At 45.1% G+C, this 25,161-nt stretch overlaps 1 protein-coding gene across 1 annotated transcript in view; it reads right to left on the bottom strand.

Annotated features, from left to right (window-relative positions):
- The window catches only part of ALK (ALK receptor tyrosine kinase), a 738,336-nt gene that overhangs the window by 127,653 nt on the left and 585,522 nt on the right, over positions 1-25,161 (bottom strand). Inside the window, exon 6 of the mRNA XM_070379310.1 lies at positions 783-914. Within this exon, the coding sequence (XP_070235411.1) occupies positions 783-914 (132 nt within the window). The remainder of the gene's footprint in view (positions 1-782; positions 915-25,161) is intronic.

Genomic DNA, 25,161 nt, shown 5'->3' on the forward strand with positions numbered 1-25,161 from the left:
GAAAGCCTGGCTTGCTGCATGACTCTACCCCTTCCCCCATTATCCTCTATGCATAACTTAAGGTATAAAATCTACTTTGGAAAATAAAGTGCGGGCCTTGTTCACCGAAACTTGGTCTCCCCATGTCGTTCCTTCTCTTACCTTCTGGCTGAATTATTCAGCCTCTTTTCTCCACTGAATTTCCTCATTGAGCTATCCTTATTCTATTACTCTTTATATCCTTAATTAAAGTTTAATTAAGCAGTTGTTTCCTGATCCTCGCCGACGCCGTCTCTCCTTCGAATACCCTGGATCAGCTGGGGCTGGACCCTGGCAGGAAAGGGCATTCTGGGAAGGGAAGGGACACAAACAAAGCCTGGAAGGTGTGAGAGCGTTCAGAGGAGGTTTGATATGGCTGGACCTGGGGTACCTGGAAGGCTGTGAGGATAAGGGAGGCATGTGGGTGATGAAAGAAAGGCTTAGAAAGTGCAGGAGGTCTGGGCCTTGAAGGTTTCGCACATCATGTTCGAGTTGGGCTGTAGTCTGCACATTTTCTCTATACATGAGGATGCTGAGAGCATAACATAAGATCTGGCTTGGTTCTTAACTATACGCTTTTTCTAGACCATGGGTCTTAGCTCCATCTTTTGAAGACTTGTGTAAATTCTGAAAGTTGCCACTGAGAGGACATAAGTGTCATGGGACATAAGGGAGGTTGCTCAAGCTTGCCTAACTCGGGTGGTGGGGGGAAGGAGGGGATGTGAGCACAGGGTGGGGTGGGTGGGGCAGCCCCATCTACTCACGGCACAGCTGGCCCTCGTCTTCTCCCTGGGCACAGTCCCGGTGGAAGTCACAGGCCTGCCCCAGCTGAAGGACTGTCCCGTTCCAGCAAGTGAAGGAACTCTGCAAGGCCATCTTGGAGCCCGGAGATGATCCTGGAGCACACACAGAGACACAACCCTGGTCAGCTCAGCTGTCCCGCAGGAAGGCTGTCGAGAGGCATCCCTCCGTACCATTCACATCTCATGGCCTGGGACAACCCCGGCTTCAGTCTGGCCCAAACCAGGGTTAACACCAGGAGGCAGAGAGGAAGTCAGAGCCCTGACCCCACAGACCCCTGGCTGTGATGTCAGTGGTAGAGTGGCCTGAGCTTTGAGCCATGCTCCCCCAACACTGTGGCTTTCGTGTGCCAGGTGGACAGCATACAGGGCCACGAAGCTGCCCTCTCCCTCTCACGGCAGGGGCTTGCTGGAGGTGGCCCTGGGCCCTCTTCCACAGGCTAGTCCCAGAAGGGCTCAGTTTGTCAGCTGATGGCAGATGACCTCTTGTCACTGTCAGATTGGCCCCCAGCCTAGCTGCACATTCTCAGTAGCTCTTGGGCATGGGCAACACACAGGCCCTGCTTCCTTTGGGAATCAGATCCAAACTCTACCTGTTCTTAAATGTCCTCTGTGATCTGGGTCCAAATTTCCTTTCCTGTCTCACCTCTCTCGGTCTCTCCCCACGACCCCTGGGCTCCAGATCCTTCTGGCCTTGGTTGGATGCAACCTGGTGCTAGAATATCCATTCCCAGAACATCTTCTCCACCAAGTTGCTTGAGCCTCTGTGTGTTCCCAGCCCTAGCCAGTGTCCAGTTCACAAAAACTATGAACATCCGGTGACCTATCAGTGGCTGGCTGAATAATGCCTCCCCATCAACATCCATATCCCAATCCCCCAAAGCTGGAAATATGTTATTTTATGTAACTTGTTGTGATCTTTAGATGGCAGGTTGTCCTGATTATCCAGGTGGGCTCAATGTAATCACAGGGTTCTTATAAGATGGTGATAAGATAGTCAAAGTGAGAAGTAGACCTGATGATGGCAGCAAGCTTTTGGAGTCATGGGAGGAAGAGGTTGAAGGTATTTAGGATAACAAGAAAAATTCTCCTGTACTTTTGCTTGGTGATTTCTAGTTTCCAAAGTATTTTTTTCTTATGCCTTATACATGCTCATGAAATACACTTAGGACCTTATTGCCCTTATTCTCAGTCCTACCAAAGAAAACATGAGCAAAATAAAATGCTTGTAAAGTCTTCCCCAGCCTATGAAACAAATGTAAGCCGTGTCCTGTTTTATTCACACCTTCTGATTAGGCCTTGTTTCTCATCATGTGTTTTCATGAACACGCGCATGTTTCATACACCAATTACTTGTCATTCCCCAAATAGCTTTTACTTTTACAGTTTCTTTTACTTTCCTTCATTTGAAAAATATATGCCTATTGTCTAAAGTTCAAAACCAGGGTAAAAATCAACAAAACAATGCTCAGAATCCCACTACCCAGAGGCCATAATTTTTAACATCTTGGTAGATTTCTCTTTTGTTTTTGGCCTGTGCTTTAAAAGTGTGTAGAGTTGTGTCATATGTGTAAATTGCTTAAATCAATTGAGGTTATATTGCAAGCTTTTTCTAGGGTTTAAAAATTCCCCATGAGAATACTTTTTAATGGCCACAATACTACGTGATATGTACCATAATTTATTTCAACATTATTCAATGATCAGATTGTTAGACTGTTTATAATAACACTTTGAAGAATATCTTTGAGCATGAATTTTTACCCACCTTTCAGATTATTTTCATAGGATAGATTCCCAGAAGTGGAATTACTGAATCAAAGGGTATAAACATTTTAAAGGCCCTTGATACATATTGCCAAATTGCTTTCTAGAAGTTAATCCAATTTATACTCTCACCAGCTGTGTTCATACATGCATGCCCCTCTTACTACATCCTGGCCAGCTCTGAACATTATCGTGATTTTTAACTAAAAGTATTTCCCTGCTGTTTTATTTGTATTTCTTTGCTAGTGAGGGTGTATATTTTTTTCCCACATGTTACTAGCTTTATCTTACTCTGATTTTTAGGGAATTGCCCACTTCCTTTTGCCAATTTACCTTTTAGGTTCTCCATGTTTTCCTACTGAATTGTATGAGATTATTAACAAGGATGTGAAATTATTTATCACATGCTTGGCATTTCCCCGCCCCCCCCCCCCAGTATTTTATATGTATTTTCATTCTGTTTATAATGCATCTTGATATCCAGGAGTTTTAAAATTTGTATGTAATCCAAACCTACATATTTTCCTTGGTGTTTTCTTCTTCTTTGTGCCTTAGAGTGTTTGTTCCATGTGGGTTGGTAAGTAAGGTGTGGGTTGGCTTTTGTAGTCTTTGAGTTGCTCTCTCACTGCAAGGTTGCCCTCTCATTAGTGATAAAGAACCCGCCTGCTAATGCAGGAGACATAAAAGATCCCTGGGTCAGGAAGAGCCCCTGGACGAAGGCACAACAACCCACTCCAGTATTCTTGCCTGGAGAACCCTATGGACAGAGGAGCCTGGCAGGCTTCAGTCCATAGGGTTGCACAGAGTTGGACATGACTGAAGTGACTTAGCACGCAACTAGCTGTTTGGATGCCTGTCTTCTTCACCAAACTGTAAGTGACTTGAAGGGAGGGATCAAGTCTTACTTCCATGAATCTACAACAGTGGCTTGTGTAGAGATCTCCTCACCCCAATATTTGGGACTTGAACTGTGGTATGTATTAACTATGGATGTGATCATCATGCCTGCTTTATATTAACAGTTGATAATACAAAGGTTCAGAGTGGTCACATGGCCTGCTGAGAGATTGGTGGAAACCCACATTTTCACATCTTGATCTCTATCTTTTGCACCCTGTCTATGGGGTCCCCCCACCAGGTGATGGGTGGTATGGAGGATGTGCTCAGGACTGGTGATAATGGGTACAAAAGGGCAGGGAGTCAGTACCCTGTCCTTTACTCACAAACCCGGATGGAGGAGGGGCCCAGTCATGGGAGGGGTGCTGCTTTCATTCTCTGGATGCCCTGGTGTTTTCTCTGGGTGCCCTGGTGTTTATCCCCAGGACCTCTCTGCTGCACAGCCACAGTCCAGAGAAGCTGTCTCCTCCAGCCCTGCTTCTACCAACTCTTCCTCATTTCCTTTCCCCAGTTGGATACTTACAGGCTCCCTGGCATAGCCTCCTCCATACCACAGGGAACTTTATGCTTGTGAGAGATTCAATTAGATGGATGCCTGGTACTCTGATCTCTACTGCCAGCCCAAACTCAAAACTAATGAGGCGCAACAAAAAACAACCGCTCTGTCTTCTCAAGTTCTTTTTTTATGGGGCCCATAAATTTCAAGGAGGAAAGTACCCTTGGTGAATGGTTTTAATCAAGGGCCCGAGTTTCTGAAACAGCATCCTTTCTGTGGTTGTGAAATGATAATTCTGGCTTGTGGAATAGGGTAAACTGAGGCCCTGGATGGTCGCAGCCTGCCCCAGTGCAGCAAGGAAGGGACAGAGCCTGGAAAAGAAGATCCAACACCCTCTTCTTGAGGTCTTCCAGCCACAGGTTCTGGTGATTCATGGAAACCACTGAAACACCAAATGCCCTAATCACAGAAAGATTAGGGAGAGCTAAGATCAAGTCACTTCAGGGAGACTGATGCTGGGGTTTTTTGGTTAGTAGGGGTCTTCTCTATGGAAATCTATTTATTACCTTTGAGGAGGCATTTCTTTCCAGAATAATAGTATAAGTCACTGGGCTTCCCAGGTGGCACTAGTGGTGAAACTACCTGCCAATGCAGGAGACACAAGAGGTGTGGGTTTGATCCCTGGGTCAGGAAGATGCCCTTGGAGGAGGGCATGGCAAACCACTCCACTATTCTTGCCTGGAGAATCCCATGGACAGAGGAGCCTGGCAGGCTACAGTCCATGGGGTCTCAAAGAGTCAGACATGACTGAAGCAACTTAGCACACATACATACATGGGTGTAGTAAGCCACCATCATTCCTTACCTTTGTACAGCACTGTAATAGCTTAGAATGTGCTTTCCCAATCCTTCTCTGTTTGAACCTCATGAAAAACTGGCAGAACAGTTATTCGTATTTCCATTTGATTAATCAGAAGAATGAGGATTCAAGAGATTAAATAACGGAGAAAGAAATGCTATCTAAACAGCAAGGCAGTACAAAATCCAGCCAGTTATTTGCTAGGTGCTTTGCCTGAGGTCTCACAGGGAGTAAACCACAGGGAAGGCCCAGAACGTGGTCAGATGACCTCAGATGGGGTTCTTCTCCCATCACTTGGGTTAGATCACCTTCTGAACCAGCACCCTGACTGCCCAGGGAATCACTTGGGAAGTTAGAAATACTGTTGATATTCGGGCCCCACATGGCCCAATGAAACCAGTATTTCTGGAGGACAGACTCTTGGTACCAGGGTATGAAAAGCTCCTGGGGGACTTCTCTAGTGGCCCAGTGGTTGAGAATCTGCCGCCAATGCAGGGAATACAGGTTCAATCCCTGGTCCAGGAAGATCCCACAAGGCACGGAGCAACTAAGCCCGTGCACCAAAACTACTGAGCCTGCGTTCTAGAGCCCGTGCCCCGCAACAAGAGAAACCACCACAGAGGGAAGACTGCGCTACAATGACGAGTAGCCCCTGCTGCCTGTGTGCAGCAATGGAGACCCTGCACAGCCAAGAATAAAATAAATAGATGAGTAAATAAGTACAAGCTTCTGGAATGATTCTCATGAGTGTAGGGTTGAGGGCCACTTCCCTGAAGGGCTGGAGGATTTGGCCCTGAGCGCCTATGTGTCATAGGTGGGTCTTTTACCTCCATGGTTCTCCAATGCCCCCTGGTACAGTGAGGGAGTGGTCTCAGACCTAACCTCCAAGACCCCTTCCATCTTCAACATCCTGATTCTGGGGTTCTGAGCAGTGGTTCTTGGTAACTATCTGTTTAAAGGGTTGCTCGGATATAGTTCGTGCTGCCTTTATTAATGCTGACCACTTAATGGCTTCCTTGGAGCCTGCTGCCAAGTCACTCACCCAGCGAGCTTCCCCTGTTGTCTCCTGCCATCTCGGTCATCTGTCATTTCCATCTTGGAATATCTCTCCTGAAATAGCATGCCACACTTGCCTGCCTGTTTATCTTCTCTCTGGGTGAGGGAGAAACCAGTTCAGACTTGCACCCGAGATGCGTGGGGCCCCGGTCGGGTTACGTGAACCGCTGTTTGACGCTGAGTAATTCATTGGGTTTGCTCACTGGGAATGGTTCCTTCTCCCTAATTGCTCATTCAAAACAGAAACCCACACCTACGCCCCTCCTTCAATCGTGTCTCAGAGACTTCATGCTACAAAATCTACACAACTCTCGTAACTCAAATTTCTTTTTTAAATGAATGTCAAATTTTAGGGCACTTAATTAATTTTTAATTATGGTGATTTATGTGACATTAAAAAAGGCACAGTTGTATCAGCTTTTGGGCTGTCTCCCACCTGCTTGCTCTTGCCTAACTGATGACACTCGTTAAAGGGGGAAAATTTGAGTGCTGCATCAGTGGAGGGGGAGTGCAGATCTTGCTCTTGAATGAAAGAGAAGCAGAAACTATGGTGGGAGGAGGCCAGCTTCTAGAGTGTGGGGAGGTCAGGAGTGGGGCTGGAATCTGAGCCAGGCTCCCAGTGGAAACTTACTGTTTCCCAGGACAAGGAGAATCAGGTGTTCAAGGGTAAACAAGCCCAGAGACATGAAAATGGATGGTGACATGATGAGGATGTAGTCAAACAATGCACACAGGCTAACAGCCGCCACCACCACGCTGATGTTAATGGAGGTGTTGGAAGGCCTGGGAACTGTGTAAATTAAGCCTGGCAGAGACCAGTCCTGTTGAGGGCTTTGGCCTCATAAATTGTAGTGCGGACAACCTCATTAAAGAACTGGCATCTTCGGTTCCTACTCAAAATGTAAATTGGTGTGGAGAGGGCCTGGCTTCAGAGGCCAAGAGGGTGGGATGAGGAAATGCTGTGCTAGGAGTCAGGAGAGCTGGTTTGAGGACTTGTCTTGCCACTAGTAAGACTCATGGGAGCATGAGCCAGTCACTCTTCTGGGCCTCAGTTTCCTTGTTTGTAGACTGTCCACAGCCAGTCACTCACATTTACCATGGGCTAGTTGTGTTCGCAGACTCTCTGCATCAAAGTCACACTGAACTTGGTAATCATGCTACTTCTGGGCCTCGCTGCAGACCTACAGGGTCTGAAGATCTCAGAGTGGGGCTCTGGATCCAGCATGTTCCACAAGCCCCATGGGGGACAACTAGGTACACCACAATCTGAGACCTCTAGTGCTCACAAGGTTAACTGATCTTCAGTTCCTTCGCTCCTTGGAAGAATCTCAAGCCTTCCAGCACCACCCCTCTCTCACGGTGACAATTCCTTCCTTGATGCAGGGCTCTCATTTCTGTTATGACTCCAGCAGATCCGAGGCACCACTATGTTCAGTCTGTGCTGACGAGACCCCTAAGGGGCAGAGACTAGGTTCCAAGTGCAAGGAGGTTCCACTCTCCTCTTCTACTAGCTGGTGGTGTGAACTCGGACATATCCTCACAAGCTTCTCTCTTCTATAAATCAGGGAGGCTGTCTAATATACAGGATTTTTGTGAGGATCAAATGACGTTGGGTTTCTTAGGAGCTAAAGAGCATCCCAAAGAGTTTGGGAGAATTGGCCATGGAGGTTGGGTAGAAAGTTGTCAATGAAGGGGTTGACCAGGCCAAATTTTGGAGGCAGACAGTACCTCTGGAGATCCCTTATGCCTGATGTGTTAGTTGCTCAGTCATGTCGGACTCTTTGCAACCCCATGGACTGTAGCCTTCCAGGCTCTTCCATCCATGGGATTTTCCAGGCAAGAATACTGGAGTGGGTTGCTATTTCCTTCTCCAGGGGATCTTCCTGACCCAGGAATTGAAGCCAGGTCTCCTGCACTGCAGGCAGACTCTTTACCATCTAAGCCACCAGGGAAGCCCTCATGTCCCAAGAGAAGATGAAACCCTTTCAGCAAAACAAAAGTTCAAACAAACCCAATAGTAATTTGTGACATAAATAATAGCTATGAAGAGTAATTGCAAGGAAGAATTTCTAAGATTATCTGTCTCTAGTGTCACCTCCACCACCAGAGTTAGTTTTCTGAGCCCAGCTCCCTTTAGGTCCTAATCCTAAACCTTCACTGGTTTCCATGGCCTTCAGTTCAAACTGAGCCTTTGCACACCCAGCTCAGCCCACTTTCCCAGCCTCACCGTGTGGTTTGCATCTTTAGCTGAAGACCATGACTTGCAGTTTCTTGAACATGCAGCCATGGCTACAGCCTTTGTGTAACCCAATTTGGTGGGCTAGATTCACCTTCTCCATCTGAGCAATTCCTTCTAATTCAGATGTCACTTTCCCCGATTGCTTGTTCTTCTCCCTTGAAGAAAGATGTATGCCTCCCTCTGCGGTTCTCTGGTAATCACTATACACCTTTAATGGTGAACTCATTGTCCCCATTGGTGATTATGTTTGCATTGCTAACTTCTCCCACTAAATTCTAAATTCTTTGAGGCAGGGGGTCTATCTTATTTTATCTCCTGGAGAGTGCCTGGCACATAGTAAGTGCTAATAAATGTATGCAGAAGAAGTGCAAAATAGATCACTAAGTTTAAGTAGAAAAATGGGATGAGGTAGAATTTCCTGGCATTCTGGAAATTACTAGTTCCTTTAGGTTGCACTGTAGCAATTCCATACACACATCTTCCCCTCTCAGCCGAAATCCCATGCAAGCTTTGGATTAGTGAACAATGTTCAGAGATTCTACTAAGAGCCTAGGGTTAGGGTAGTGAACAGAAGGTGACATGGGTGACCTGGTTTGACGGGTAGGCCATGGAACCTTCTCTGGGGAGGAGATGCTCGAGCTGATACTGAAGGAGAAGAGAAGTCAGTCAGCCGTGTGGAGAGCTGCAGAGGAGCAGGAACTGCATTGCCGGGAGTGGGAAATGATACCAATGATCTAGAAGCAGAGCAAAGGCCAGTGTGGCGCAAAAGGATCACAAGGGCCAGGAGGGTCATGAAGAGTGGATGGGAAGGGAGGCAGAGGCCCAGTCAGGCAAGATCTTGCAGGCTGTGGGAAGGGGTGTGAATTTTGCTTAAGGAGTATAGACAAGAGACTGAAAATAACTTGATTTCTAAAAAGGTTGTTCTGAGCAATTTAGGGGCTTCCCTAGTGGACCACAGCCTTGTCTGACTCAGTGAAACTATGAGCCATGCCGTGTAGGGCCACCCAAGATGGATGGGTCATGGTGGAGAGTTCTGACAAAATGTGGTCCACTGGAGAAGGAAATGGCAAACCACTTCAGTATTCCTGTCTTGAGAACCCCATGAACAGTATGAAAAGGCAAAAGACAGGACACTGAAAGATGAATTCCCCAGGTCGGGAGGTGCCCAATATGCTACTGGAGATCAGTGGAGAAATAACTCCAGAAAGAATGAAGAGATGGAGCCAAAGCAAAAACAACACCCAGCTGTGGATGTGACTGGTGATGGAAGCAAGGTCTGATGCTGTAAAGAGGAATATTGCATAGGAACCTGGAATGTTAGGTCCATGAATCAAGGCAAATTGGAAGTAATCAAATAGGAGATGGCAAGAGTCAACATCGACATTTTAGGAATCAGTGAACTAAAATGGACTGGAATGGGTGAATTTAACTCAGATGACCATTGTATCTACTACTGTGGGCAAGAATCCCTTAGAAGAAATGAGTAGCCATCATAGTCAACAAGAGTCTGAAATGCAGTACTTGGATGCAGTTTCAAAAATGACAGAATGATCTCTGTTCGTTTCCAAGGCAAACATTCAATATCACAGTAATTCAAGTTTATGCCCCGACCAGTAATGCTGAAGAAACTGAAGCTGAACAGTTCTATGAAGAGCTACAAGACCTTCTAGAATTAACACCCCAAAAAGATGTCCTTTTCATCATAGGAGACTGGAATGCAAAAGTAGGAAGTCAAGAAACACCTGGAGTAACAGGCAAATTTGGCCTTGGAGTACAGAACGAAGCAGGGCAAAGGCTAATAGCATTCTGCCAAGAGAACGCACTGGTCATAGCAAACACCCTCTTCCAACAGCATAAGAGAAGACTCTACACATGGACATCACCAGATAGTCAACATCGAAATCAGACTGATTATATTCTTTGAAGCCAAAGACGGAGAAGCTCTTTATAGTCAGCAAAAACAAGACCGGGAGCTGACTGTGGCTCAGATCATGAACTCTTCACTGCCAAATTCAGACTTAAATTGAAGAAAGTAGGGAAAACCACTAGACCATTCAGGTATGACCTAAATCAAACCCCTAATGATTATACAGCAGAAGTGAGAAATAGATTTAAGGGACTAGATTTGATAGAGTGCCTGATGAACTATTGACAGAGGTTCGTGACATTGTACAGGAGACAGGGATCAAGACCATCCCCAAGAAAAAGAAATGCAAAAAAGCAAAATGGCTGTCTGAGGAGGCCTTACAAATAGCTGTGAAAAGAAGAGAAGCAAAAAGCAAAGGAGAAAAGGAAAGACATACCCATGTGAATGCAGAATTCCAAAGGATAGCAAGGAGAGATAAGAAAGCCTTCTTCAGTAATCAGTGCAAAGAAATAGAGGAAAGTAATAGAATGGGGAAGACTAGAGATCTCTTCAAGAAAATCAGAGATACTGAGGGAATATTTCATGCAAAGATGGGCTCAATAATGGACAGAAATAGTTTGGACCTAACAGAAGCAGAAGATATTAAGAAAAGGTGGCAAGAATACACAGAACTATACAAAAAAGATCTTCACGACCCAGATAATCATGATGGTGTGATCACTCACCTAGAGCCAGACATCCTGGAATGTGAAGTCAAGTGGGCCTTACAAAGCATCACTATGAACAAAGCTAGTGGAGGTGATGGAATTCCAGTTAAGCTGTTTCAAATCCTAAAATACGATGCTGTGAAAGTGCTGCACTCAATATGTCAGCAAATTTGGAAAACTCAGCAGTGGCCACAGGACTGGAAAAGGTCAGTTTTCATCCCAATCCCAAAGAAAGTCAATGCCAAAGAATGCTCAAACTACCGCACAATTGCATTCATCTTACACGCTAGTAAAGTAATGCTCAAAATTCTCCATGCCAGGCTTCAGCAATACGTGAACTGTGAACTTCCAGATGTTCGAGCTGGTTTTAGAAAAGGCAGAGGAACCAGAGATCAAATTGCCAACATCTGCTGGATCATTGAAAAAGCAAGAAATTTCAGAAAAACATTTTTTTCTGTTTTATTGACTATGTCAAAGCTTTTGACTGTGTGGATCACAATAAACTGTAGAAAATTCTTCAAGAGATGGGAATACCAGACCACCTGACCTGTCTCTTGAGAAATCAGTATGCAGGTCAGGAAGCAACAGTTAGAACTGGACATTGAACAATAGACTGGTTCTAAACAGCAAAAGGAGTATGTCAAGGCTGTATATTGTCACCGTGCTTATTTAACTTATATACAGAGTACATCATGAGAAATGCTGGGCTGGATGAAGCACAAGCTGGAATCAAGATTTCTGGGAGAAATATCAATAACCTCAGATAAGCAGATGACACCACCCTTAGCAGAAAGTGAAGAAGAACTAAAGAGCTTCTTGATGAAATTGAAAGAGGAGAGTGAAAAAGTTGGCTTAAAGCTCAACATTCAGAAAACTAAGATCATGGCATCCGGTCCCAAGACTTCATGGCAAATAGATGGAGAAACAGTGGAAACAGTGGCAGACTTTATTTTTTGGGAGCTCCAAAATCACTGCAGATGGTGACTGCAGCCAGGAAATTAAAAGACGCTTACTCCTTGGAAGAAAAGTTATGACCAACCTAGGTAGCATATTGAAAAGCAGAGACATTACTTTGCCAACAGAGGTCCATCTAGTCAAGGGTATGGTTTTTTCAGTAGTCATGTATGGATGTGAGAGTTGGACTATAAAGAAAGCTGAGCACCGAAGAATTGATGCTTTTGAACTGTGGTGTTGGAGAAGGCTCTTGATTGTCCTTTGGATTGCAAGGACATGCACCTAATCCATCCTAATGGAGATCAGTCCTGAGTGTTCGTTCATTGGAAGGACTGATGCTGAAGCTGAAACTCTAGTACTTTGGCCACCTGATGTGAAGAGCTGACTCATTGGAAAAGACCTTGATTCTGGGAAAGACTGAAGGCGAGAGGAGAAGGGGACGACAGAGGATGAGATGGTTGGATGGTATCACCAACTCAATGGACAACAGTTTGAGTAAACTCTGGGAGTTGATGATGGACAGTGAGGCCTGGCATGCTGCAGTCCATGGGATCACAAAAAGTCGGACATGACTGAGTGACCGAACTGAACTGAACTAGTGGTTCAATTGGTAAAGAATCTGCCTGCAATGGAGGAGATCCAGGTTCAACCTCCAGGTCGGGAAGATCAATTTAGGGAGAATGGATTACAGAGGGCAATAGAAGTGGGAAAATGAGTTCATAGATCATTGTAGCCGCCTAAGTAAGAGATGAAGGCACCTTGCTGGAGCCTGGTGATGGTGGAGATGGAGAGAAGTGAGTGATGGATTTTGTGTCTGAGGTGACACTGACAGAACAGGCTGGTGGCGAGGATGGTGCTCAGGTGAAACCATGGCTGCCAGTTGACATGACAGAACCACTGACAGTTTGTTTCAAAATCCAAGTTCCTCAAAGCCAGTCTTCGTATAAACTTATGAAGAACCACAAGGATGCCTATGGGCCATCAGTGGGATGCAGTATGTCTCATTTTTGCAGTTGAGCTCTCCAAAGAAATTAAAAATTTTCTTATCTCTTTGTGGCCTCAATATCCCTTGATTTTGTTGCACAGTCCTCTTCCCAAGGTTTCTCTATGTCACATTTATCTTCATTGCTTTGCTGAAAAGACACAGCAGTAATTTTATTTTTAATGTTATAAATGACCTCTGTGTGCATTTACCATTAATCTCCCTGAAGAGTGATGACATTTAACCAATCTGCACCATAGCTCACTATAAACTATGTCATTTTCTCCTCTTGCTTGTTCAGTAAACAATGAACAATCCCGGTTGCACCTTGGAGAATTAATACTAATCATTAACAAATCACAGCTACAACTGAGCACCCTGGAGGGACTATGCAGAGTATGCAGTGGAGAAGGCTGCATGGAATGAAGAGTGAAGGCGAGCCGGGATCATTGAGACTGGAGGAACAGAGACAGGAGTGCTGATTATGGGGAGTGGCCCTATGAGGCACCTCCACGGAAGGAAGTCGGGTAGACTTGGCTTCCTGAAGACAGATGGGAGGTCATCTTGCCTCTATTCCATCTATGGAAGCCATGGTATGAAGGATGACTGCTTGAAGAGACAAGGTAGTCTTGAGTGCTGATGCAGAAATCAATCACAGTGAGATTAACAACCACCCTCACTGTTTACTGGGTGCTTAGCTTTTTCTAGGGACTATATTACAGGCTTTATATGCGGTGATTTATTTAGACCTTATAGCAACTCTATGATAGTTATTAGCTCCATTTCACTGAGAAGGAAACTGGGACCCACAGTCACGGAGACATATGTTAAGTCTACCTGACTCTGAATGAAGCCCACGCTCTTAATCAAGATGCTAGACCCACCAGGTGGAAAAGACCTTGTTAGAAGCCCAGGGATAAACAAGGGGGAGGCTGGTGAACTGCAAATCAGTGGAGTGCCAGACAGAAAATGAGCAGCAGTCTGGAGAGAGAGAGAGAGAGACCCTGGTCTTGGGAATGTGGAAGGATGGAGAGTGAGACTGCTTGGAGCTCTGGACTGGATTCTAGCCCCTCAAATGTTGGTAAAATATTTTTAGGGGTGTGATGCACCAGGTAGGGGCTAAGGCAGGGTCCAGACAAAGGGGAACAAGATTGGACTTGAATATCAGAATTCATAGTTTATCCCCTGGGCTGGGCAAAAATCCCATCTCTATCAGAGCCTGTTGGGATCAAAGGAGATAGTTACAGAAAAGTACTTGGTAAACCACTGTGCTAGCAAATGATTCAAGTTTTATATTTATTATTACCTGACATTCATATAGGCTCTCACCAAAGTCTCAAGAGGCTCACTCCTCTTCTCTCTTGTCTTTATGAAATGTTACCTTCTCAGTGAGAAGCTAACCTGGTGATCTTGTGTAAACTTTCTCCCCTGACACCACCCTAGACATTTCCTGTCTCCCTTCCTTGCTGTATTGCTTCTCCTACGACGGGCAATGTGCACTTTCCCTATTAGTTTTGTTGATAGTCTTTCTCCTCCACTAGCATTACAGGGATGGAGAGCTTAGTTTGTGTTTTCACTGCTGAATTCCCAGTTCCTTGAACAGTGCTCGGCATAGAGTGGGCTCTCAATATGTCTGTTAAAAGAATAGGTACATATGCTCTGTAAAATTTTTTAAATTTATTTTAATTGGTGGCTAATTACAATATTGTGCTGGTTTTTTGTCATACATTGACATGAATCAATTAGGGTGGGGAGGGAGGTGGGAGAGGCGTTCAGGATGGGGGGACACATGTACACATATGCTCTTTAATAAGTAATTTTGGGCAATGGTTTCAGAAGCAGGATTTATGTTTTATTCATGATTTAAAACTGGTAGTTCTGAGAAAAGGCATTTCACTGAGGAGAACTTCATGTAGTCCCAACTCCCATGGCTACATGTGTACATAGCTGGGATTTGTCCATATAAAAACCAAATCATGTAAGAGGCTTACTGTGGTGAATGAGGCCGTCTCTGTCTAAAGACCTTGCTCAGTGCTGCCAACCCAATTCAGGATGATGGCTGCATACTCATGTGTACAATGAAGCACTAACTGGGGAAGCGGGGGTGTTGATGAAGCTGCAACAGGCACGGGCTGCTGGGACCTTGCCACACATGGAGGGAGGAAAGAAGTGCTGGCCCATTCACAGTAAGCAGTGAGAGGCTGAGAGCCTGTCAGAAAGTATTTCTATTCCAGGCTCAAAGCTAAGAGGGAGGCTGGGACCAGGCCCCAAGTTATGAATGTTCAGTGGATGGGCTCCTTCTAGTTGGAGTCAAGATGAAGTAAAGCTTTCTGGGAGGAAATGTGAAGAGCTTCTGGGTTACTCAGTTTGATAGGCAAAGAAATCTGGAAAGCGGGGAGTCTTCTATGAAAAGATCAATGTCACTTGCTTTGGCTAGGAGTCAAGAATCTCTACATTTTTTTGTTTTTAATTCTTTTCTAAGACTCTTACATTGGGGTCTGACCTTCTTAGAACCACAAAATTGAGAGGAATCTAGTGAAATAGGAAAGGTGGATGACGGGGAAGAAGGTTACAAAAAATAATATGAAGACATGATATTCAATGGGTACCTACTATGCACCAGCCATTGTGTGTGTGTGTGTGTGTGTGTGTGTATTATCATTCACTTGATTTTTTGAATGGACATAACTGAAATATATAAGAAGATAAGTGATTTAGAATGGTTACTATAAAAAATGGAAGATAGCAAGTGTTGATAGGCTGTAGAGAAGAAATTGGAAAGCTGTGCACGGTTGGTAGGAATGTAAAATGTGTAGTTGATATGGAAAACAGTATGGTTGTTCCTCAAAAGATTAAACATATAATTACCATGTGATTCAGATATTCACATCTGGGTATATATCCAAAATAACTGAAAGCAAGGTTTGGAAGATGTACTCATATATACACGTTTGCTGCTGCTGCTGCTAAGTCGCTTCAGTCGTGTCCGACTCTGTGCGACCCCACAGACGGCAGCCCACCAGGCTCCCCCGTCCCTGGGATTCTCCAGGCAAGAACACCGGAGTGGGTTGCCATTTCCTTCTCCAATGCATGAAAGTGAAAAGTGAAAGTGAAGTCACTCATTCGTGTTCGACTCTTAGCGACACCATGGACTGCAGCCTACCAGGCTCCTCCGTCCATGGGATTTTCCAGGCATGGCAGTGTTATTCACAATAGCCAGAAGATGAAAGCAGCCCAAATGTTTATCAACAGATGAATGGATTAATCAAATGTGGTATGTACAAGCAATAGAATATTATTCAACCTGAAAAAGGAAGGCAATTCCAACCCATGCTACAACATGGATGAAGCCTAAGGACATTACACTAAGTGAAACAAGTCAGTCACAAAAAGACAAATACTGTATGATTCCAGTTATATGAGGTACCTAGAGTAGCCAGATCCATAGAAATTCAAATTCCACAAATAGAATACTGGTTTCCAGGGGATGGTGAGAGGGGGAGAATGGGGAATTATTGCTTCATGGGTACAGAGTTTCAATTTTGCAATATGAAAAAGGATGAAAAGGTTCTGATAATTGGTTGCACAACCTGAATATTTTTAACACTACTGAACTGTACACTTACAAAGGGTTTCATGTTATATGTTATTTTACCACAATTAAAAAAAAGCAGAAGATGATTATGCTGGCCTTCCCACGTATGATTATCAGCCTATTGATTATGCCAGCCTTGAAAATAAGCCCTAATTAATGGCAGGATGGCAGGGCAAGAAGACATCAGTATGGCCTCATGAGAAAAACCCATTGCAGTGGCTCTCTGAGGAGTTTAGGTTTTTCTTCTTTCCTCTTTTTAAAATCCCCTTCCGTTTGGCTTCCAGTGGAATATGCTGGTGTGTGAGGCAGTGGATACAGCAAGAATACACTGGCCTGGCAGGCAGGAGGTCTCAGGTCTGCCTGTTGCTGCCATGCTCTAGCCGAGTGATGCTGGACAAGGTCTGTGCCCTCGTGGTCTCAGAGTTTACTAATCTGTGAAGTGATGGGGCTGAACCAGGTGAGCTGTAGGGGGTTCCCTCCCCACTACCGTGGATCAAGGTCTTAGCCAACAACAGGGAATAGCAGAGAAGAGTTCGATATGTAAGAGGAGGGTGCAAGTTCGGGGGAGCAGGGGCCCTGGAAATAGTGACATATGTGAATGACAACTTGGAAAGCCTGTGGGGAGACTCCCAGGTCAGCTGGAGTCCTCTCAACCTGCACTCTTGCTATTAAATGTGAGGCCTGTCATATGGAGGGCTGCTGCAGGCCCAGCAGGTTCCCAGGCACAGGGGGCTCCATTTCCACTTTTATGAGTATTTCCTGAACACTCAGGAGGTTTCTGCCAGGTACTATAAGTTTGAGAGGGAAGTTGCTACCTAACAGAGTTTACAATTTTGTTTCAAGAAAATAGGTGAGAAAAGAAATGAGATTTGAAGGAAGAGATCTGTGAGGACACCTATAGGACTGTTCATGCCCACAGGTCTCAGGCAGACCTGCCAAGTCGCAGGGGCACAGACACAAGTGTCCTCTCTCAGCTCAGGGAGGGTCCAGAGAAACAGCTCTGCTAGGGAACTCCTCAGAGTACAAGGACAACCCATTTTAGATGGACCCGATGGAAAGCCCATTTAAATTGTGTGACTGTCCTCAATCTCCACTGGTTTCTGTAATTTGCCAAGCATGTGGTCTGGAGACAGATGGACCAAATTTGTAGTTTTGGAGACAGATGGACCAAATTTGTAGTTTTGGAGACAGATGGACCAAATTTGAATTCTGACTTCACCATGTGGTCTTGTACAAAGTACTCTATTGTCTTGAGCTTCGGCATTCATCTTGCAGGGTTATTTCAAGGTTTAGAAATACTATAAGTAAACGCCAGTGCCTGGTACATAGTAGGTGTTCAATAAATAGTAGATGATGCAAAAAACAGTCTACCCTCTTAAGGCCATCCTGTATGTTGGGACAAGTGAAAGTGAAAGTGTTAGTTGCCCAGTCATGTCCAATTCTTTGTGACCCCATGGACTGTAGCCCACCAGGTTCCTCTGTCTGTGGGATTCTCCAGGCAAGAATACTGGAGTGGGTTGCCATTTCCTTCTCCAGGGGATTTTCCTGACCCAGTGATCGAACTCAGGTCTCCCACATTGCAGGCAGATTCTATACTGTCTGAAGCCAGTAAGCACCAGGGAAGCCCCATGTTGGGGCAAATATGTGGACAAATAGTTACCATCATGATTGTCATCATCTGATAAGAGATAAAATATGTATACTGTGACAGTTTTAAAACTAGTCTGTAAATTCTTTAAGAATCCTCTTGAGAGGGTTCTTGGGAGGTGGGGATGTCGGTTTTCTCTTCTTGAACCCGGGCAGGTTTGTGACTGCTTGGACTAACTGCGTATGGTAGAAGCCACCACGTGATTTTTGAGGCTAGATTACTTGCTCATGGATACATCTGGCCTTGGAGCTTCCGCATAAGAAGATGGACTCCTCCAAGACTACCAGGCTGGAGAGGTCACGTGTAGGCACTCAGAGGACAGTCCCAGCAGAGCCCAGCCTCCCTGCCATCTTGGCCAACATAGCAGGCATGCAGCAAAGCTGTCCTGGATCCTGCACATCAGTCCATCTGCCAGCTGAATGCCATTGCGGACCTCTATCAATGCTGTCCCATGCCATGCTAAGTTGCATCCGACTCTTTGTGACCTTATGGACTGTAGCCTGCCAGTTTCCTCTGTCCATGGGATTCTCCAGGCAGGAATACTGGAGTGGGTTTCCGTGCCCTCTTCCAGGGGATGTTTCTTATCCAAGGATCGAGCCCACATTTCCTGTGGCTCCTGAATTGTAGGCAGATTCTTAACCTCTGAGCCACCGGGGAAGCTCCTATCAATGCTATCCGGTACCAAAAATATTACCTAGCTGAGCCCTGCATGAATTCTTGTCCCACAAAACTGTGAGGTATAATAGTTGTTGTGTTAAGCGGCCGTACTCCGGAGTATTTGCTACCAGGAATAACTGAACATATGAATGACAGACACACGGAGGAGAGGAGTCTGATTATGGGGTAAAGGGAGGCTTTAGAAAGATGTGACACTTGAATTGTCCTCAGAGAATGGCTGGGGGTTCATCAAATAAGGAGAAAGGACAAGGGAACCCCAGGAAGAGGACAGCATGCTCAGGGAACAGCAGGTTGTTCTGGGTGACCCCAAGTATGAGCTGGGGGTTTGGGACAAGCTGGAAAAACAAGCCAGAAGCAATTCATGAAAAATCAGAGTTCAGACCTTATATGCATTATCTTGTTCAGACCATACGGCAACTATATGAAGTGTTTGTTATCTACATTTTACTGAAAGCAAACTGCAATCCAAACATTAGTATAGTGCATCTGAAGGTCATAGAGGATTGGCAGAGCCAGAATTTTAACAGGTCTGACTGACTCTGAAGCCCAGACCCTTAATCAATATGGTAGACCCACTAGGGTGGAAAAGGCCATTTTATTTATTTATTTATTTATTTTAAGGTTTTAATTATTTATTTTATTTTAGTTTTAAACTTTACAATATTGTATTAGTTTTGCCAAATATCAAAATGAATCCGCCACAGGTATACATATGTTCCCCATCCTGAACCCTCCTCCCTCCTCCCTCCCCATACCCTCCCTCTGGGTCGTCCCAGTGCACCAGCCCTAAGCGTCCAGTATCGTGCATCGAACCTGGACTGGCGACTCGTTTCATACATGATATTATACATGTTTCAATGCCATTCTCCCAAATCTTCCCACCCTCTCCCTCTCCCACAGAGTCCATAAGACTGTTCTATACATCAGTGTCTCTTTTGCTGTCTCATACACAGGGTTATTGTTACCATCTTTCTAAATTCCATATATATGCATTAGTATACCGTATTGGTGTTTTTCCTTCTGGCTTACTTCACTCTGTATAATAGGCTCCAGTTTCATCCACCTCATTAGAACTGATTCAAATGTATTCTTTTTAATGGCTGAGTAATACTCCATTGTGTATATGTACCACAGCTTTCTTATCCATTCATCTGCTGATGGACATCTAGGTTGCTTCCATGTCCTGCCTATTATAAACAGTGCTGTGATGAACATTGGGGTACACGTGTCTCTTTCCCTTCTGGTTTCCTCAGTGTGTATGCCCAGCAGTAGGATTGCTGGATCATAAGGCAGTTTTATTTCCAGTTTTTTAAGGAATCTCCACACTGTTCTTCATAGTGGCTGTACTAGTTTGCATTCCCACCAACAGTGTAAGAGGGTTCCCTTTTCTCCACACCCTCTCCAACATTTATTGCTTGTAGACTTTTGGATCGCAGCCATTCTGACCGGCATGAAATGGTACCTCATAGTGGTTTTGATTTGCATTTCTCTGATAATGAGTGATGTTGAGCATCTTTTCATATGTTTGTTAGCCATCTGTATGTCTTCTTTGGAGAAATGTCTATTTAGTTCTTTGGCCCATTTTTTGATTGGGTCATTTATTTTTCTGGAGTTGAGGTGCAGGAGTTGCTTGTATATTTTTGAGATGAGTTGTTTGTCAGTTGCTTCATTTGCTATTATTTTCTCCCATTCTGAAGGCTGCCTGGAAAAGGCCATTTTAGAAGTCTCAGGAATAAACATGAGGGAGTGCAAGACCAGAGATGACAAGGAATATCTAAAACACTTTCAGAAGGTACAGGATCAGATTAGAGAAGGAGATAGGTCTAGGACTATGTCCTACAGGGTGTGGAGGAAGGCGTGGGGTGGGGTCAGGGGGGTGCAGAGATGGTGGTGACCAGAGGGCCATCACAGGAGTCTGGGAGACCCAGGGAAAGACAGGGCTGTGGGGTGGAGAGGAGGGGCTGGTGAGAACTCTTTCAGAGGTAGAGTTGTCAGGATAGGATTGTGGAAAGATGAAGGAAGAGGAACAAGATGCCACTGAGGCTTAAGCATCCGGGCACCTCAGTTCAGTTCAGTCCAGTCGCTCAGTCGTGTCTGACTCTTTGCGACCCCATGGACTGCAGCATGCCAGGCCTCCCTGTCCATCACTGTCTCCCAGAGTTTGCTCAAACTCAGGTCCATTGAGTCAGTGGTGCCATCCAATTATCTAATTCTCTGTTGCCCACTTCTCCTCTTGCTCTCAATCATTCCCAGTATCAGGGTCTTTTCCACTGAGCCAATTCTTTGCATCAGGTGGCCAAAGTATTGGAGTTTCAGCTTCAACATCAGTCCTTCCAATGAATATTCAGGACTGATTTCCTTTAGGATGCACTGGTTGGATCTCCTTGTTGTCCAAGGGACTCTCAAGAGTCTTCTTCAACACCACAGTTCAAAAGCATCGATTCTTCAGCGCTCAGCTTTCTTTATAGTCCAACTCTCACATCCATACATGACTACTGGAAAAACCAAAGCTTTGACTAGATGGACCTTTGTTGGCAAAGTGGACCTTTATCTGCAAAGGCTGATGAGAGGAACAGGTTTTGCTGGCTGGGACAGCACCGAGGGACAGTGAGCTGGATGACCTGCACCCCTTCTTCTTGCAGGGCCTCCAAGGCCTCCCGGGGTGGTTGCTGTGGCATTGGGGCCCTGGGCAGGGTTACCTCAGGGAGCTTGGGGAATGCAAGAGGACAGCAAATGTGGCTCAGCAGAGGATGTGCAGGAGGTGAGTGAGCATTCTGGGAAGGCAGGGCTCTAAAGGGGCCAGCACAGGGGTCCTGTGGGTGGACACACACCTTGGCTCTCTCTCCTCTGGGGAGAGAGCCTTGGTGACCCAGCTGGCACTGGTTCCTGCTAACTCGGCTTCCCCATCACAAGCTCCTCCCAGCTGCCACCCTGCCCCAGCTCCCTGTCACGACAGGTGGTCCAGATGGCTGCACAGGCCCTCCCTACCCCACAGCCACCACAGTGGTTTATGTGTTGTGGATTCTTAGTGAAGCTAAGACTGGCCAGAAGATGTAGGGGTGCCTTGCCCCTCTCCTCCTCTGCTCCAAGGGTCTATTTCTTCTTCTTCACCACCTGCACACGTGCCAGCAGTTCGTGTAGCCCACCAGCCCTAGTGTGACTCAGTCATGGTATCTGGGGAGAGGTGGGCAGTCACATCATGGCTTTGGCCCTGCTCCCACTGGTGAGAGATGTGGTGGAGAAGACACAAGGGTTTCTCCTTGTGGGTCCCAACCTTCTCAGCTGCTGCCACTCTCTCCTGCCTTCAAGCACAATGAGCGGAGGGAGAGAAGGCTCTGGAGGTAGCAGACCACATTCAAGCCCAACTCAGCCACTTACTCTCTGAGTGACCTTGAGTGGGCCAACTTCTCTGAGCCTCAGCTTCTTCCTGTTCTTTAAAATTAGAAAAAAATCTCCATTTTTTCTTTTCTTTTCTTTTTTTTCCAGGGTAATTGATTAAGCAGCATTTAGCAGAGCAGTCAGAGAGAGGCTGGCCCTCCCATCTGGGACTCCATCTTCCCAATGAGGTGAATGGGTAAGGAGCTCTGTTCTGAGCTCGGACTGGTGGTCACTGGTCTGCCTTGTCAGCCGAGCACTTTTGGGTAGACAAGAGCCCCTCTTCCCTTGCTGGGCACACACCTGCCTCTTGATGGACGATTTGAGGCCCTGGCTTCAGAGGGGGCTGCTCTGTGCTGGCTTCCTCTCGTGGCTCTCAGTTGAAATGCTTGGCACCACCAAGGGGAGAGGGCAGGTGCCAGGTGGGAGGAGGATGCTGGCTCAGATCACAGGTCTGCAAACTCTGTGGTCTGATCCTGGAATGTGGAGCAGCATCTTTGCCTATTGCAGGCTCCAGGCTGAGGACCAACACCATCAGTGTTGATGACTGGGACTCATCCAAGTTGTTAATAGGACCAGTTCTGCTGGCTCGAGATGTCTTATGTCTAAAGTAGATTCAAGCAAAGAGAAGACTCTTCAGGATCATGCCTGAGTACTGACATCTTTAGGCTGAGCAGACTACTTCCTGCAACGGTCATGTCAAACTTCTGAGGCCTCCTGCCAACTGAAGGTAGAAGCGGGGAGGGGGGTGGGAGTAGTAGGTGTGGTGGGGTGGGACTTATTCAGGACGTTTAACTTCTACCAAGACTCTGGTGCTGGAGACCTCTGTGTGAATCACTTTGAGTCTGATGTATGGCAAAATCAATACAATATTGTAAAGTAATTAGCCTCCAATTAAAATAAATAAATTTATATTAAAAAAAGGAAATGAAGGTAAATACCACTAGCCAGAACTTCTTATAAAGTGGCACTTTACTGAAAGCAAAGTTACTGTCTTCAGTGAGAATAAAGAAGCTCAAGTCCTTGAAGATAACAGAAGAAAAGTTCTACTGCTTCTGTGTTGTTCAAAAAAGGATTTAAAGTGAGCAATTACTTGCAATAAAAGCACATAAATCAATAAATCAGGGTGATCTAAGGTAATATTTTAGTACAAATGTGCCATAAGATTTCTACATGATAACTAAAATTTGGCTGAAGTATGTTTCTGTGTTCTCTAGTGGCCAAAGCAAAAAGGGAAACAGGATCAATTATAAGAGTTCTTAGGAGAATGCTTTTTCTGACACTGAGCTCTAACAGAAGTAGTTTCCTAGTCCTCTTAAGTGCTACAGTTAACATCTTCACCTGCATCTGTAAAGCCAATACAACAGCATGTTCATTTAGCCATTTTTATAGTGCTATCTCTGAAGCACCTAAGTCAACTGAGGGTTAGACTAGAAAGTTGGGCTGCATCGAATTAGCAAAGATTTTAAAATAATATTTGTAACTAGCCAGGATGTAGTGAGTTAGGAACATTTATGTACCACTGGTGAGAATATGAACTGATAGAACTTTTCTAGAAATGTTTGGAAATTGGTTATAGGAATCTCAACAATTTTGTTCAGACTCTAAAACCCCATAGTTCCCCTTCTAGGAAACATCCTTGAGGAAATTGAGAGTTATACAGATATTTAGACCCAAAGACATTCACAGTGGATTATAATATCATAAAAGGAAAAACAGAGAAGCAAGAAATCCAATGATAGGGAGTGGTAATAAAAGTTGGAACACCTGTACCACACACAGAGATGTTTCTAAACACTTTTACTAATATGAGAACATTTTCATGATAAATTAACTGAACAAAAAGACAAACTCCATCTGTATCTAAGAATGTTGAAACCGCATGGCAAAACCCATTTATACACGCAAAGAGAAAAACTAGAAGGAATACATCAAATTGCTAGTCAAAGGTGCCTCTGAGCTGGAGGATTTTGAATGGTTTGAGTTTTCTTTTTCCTACCTTTCTGAATTTATGTGCTCTATAATACGCATGTATCTTCTGTAATCAGAAAAAAGGAAGTGAAGTTACCTTAAAAGAAGCATGAGAGAATCAATCCTCCCCTCTTCTGGACCAAGGCTTTCATTCTAAGGAGACTGTTCATCCTGCATTTTTATTCGAACACTTTCATCGCCATTCTCTTATTAGTTTCTCACAATCACCCCAGGAGGCAGGCAGGGTAGGGATTCCATGCGTTTTTAGAGAGGAAAACATGATACTTAGCAAGGTACTATTTGAGTGGAGTGTCTGCTTTATTTTCAGGAATCCACATCTCATCCACACCTCTGACCTTCACCCAAAAATCTGCTGGTACAGTGAGCCCTGCAGTAGGTAGGGATGGGGAGATGGACTTTACCCACAGCTGGATCACCAAGCTGTTGGCACGCCTCGGCCATGCAGTAGCATGCACGTCTCAGGGCTACTGCATGCCCAAGATGTCCATGGTGCTCCGGCAAGCTTCTAAATCACCATTTAGACCCACACTTCTGTCAGAGGCACAAATTGCTACTTTGCACTGCAGTGAATCTCACATCTGATTTCCTTTGACAGCTAAATTAACAAATCAACTGAACTCCGATACATTTTATGTCCTGTCTTCTGCCAGATTGAATGTGTTCCAGGCACAACACAGTGCAGAGGAGTTTGGATTTACTGGCTCAGGGGTAAACAGTAAACTATTCACCGCGTCCATTTCACTCACTGAACTAGGAAGCAATTCCTATGTCCATCTGTCAGCCTCTGAACTGGGAGGAGATGAATGAGTCAGAGGCAGCTGACCTGGCGAGGCAGTCCCTAAGAGCTGGTCATTCACTCTGCAACATGCTTTCCTTGCAATCAGTGGGATAATTTCACTTCTAATTTCTGCCCTGATGGTCAGACTTGTCTACACCTGCTCCCCTGACTTCCCTTGGCTGTCTTGAAGAGCAGTGACTCAGAATAATAAAGACCTTCATCTGCACAGCATTCTTCATTTTTTGAAGCTCAATAACATAAATTATTTCACTTGATCTTGTCTATAACCTTATGAGACGTTACTGTCCACCTCCATTTTAGAGATGAGGAAGCTAGTTCAAGGTCAGATAGGTTATAAGGGGTAGAGAAGGACTAGAATCATGATCTCCTGATTGCCAATCCAGTATACCTTCTAGAACATCCTAGAACCTTCTAGAATCTTCTAAGAGTACA

The sequence above is a fragment of the Bos mutus genome, chromosome 11 (genome assembly GCF_027580195.1).
Source record: "Bos mutus isolate GX-2022 chromosome 11, NWIPB_WYAK_1.1, whole genome shotgun sequence".
NCBI classification, from domain to species: Eukaryota; Metazoa; Chordata; class Mammalia; order Artiodactyla; family Bovidae; genus Bos; species Bos mutus.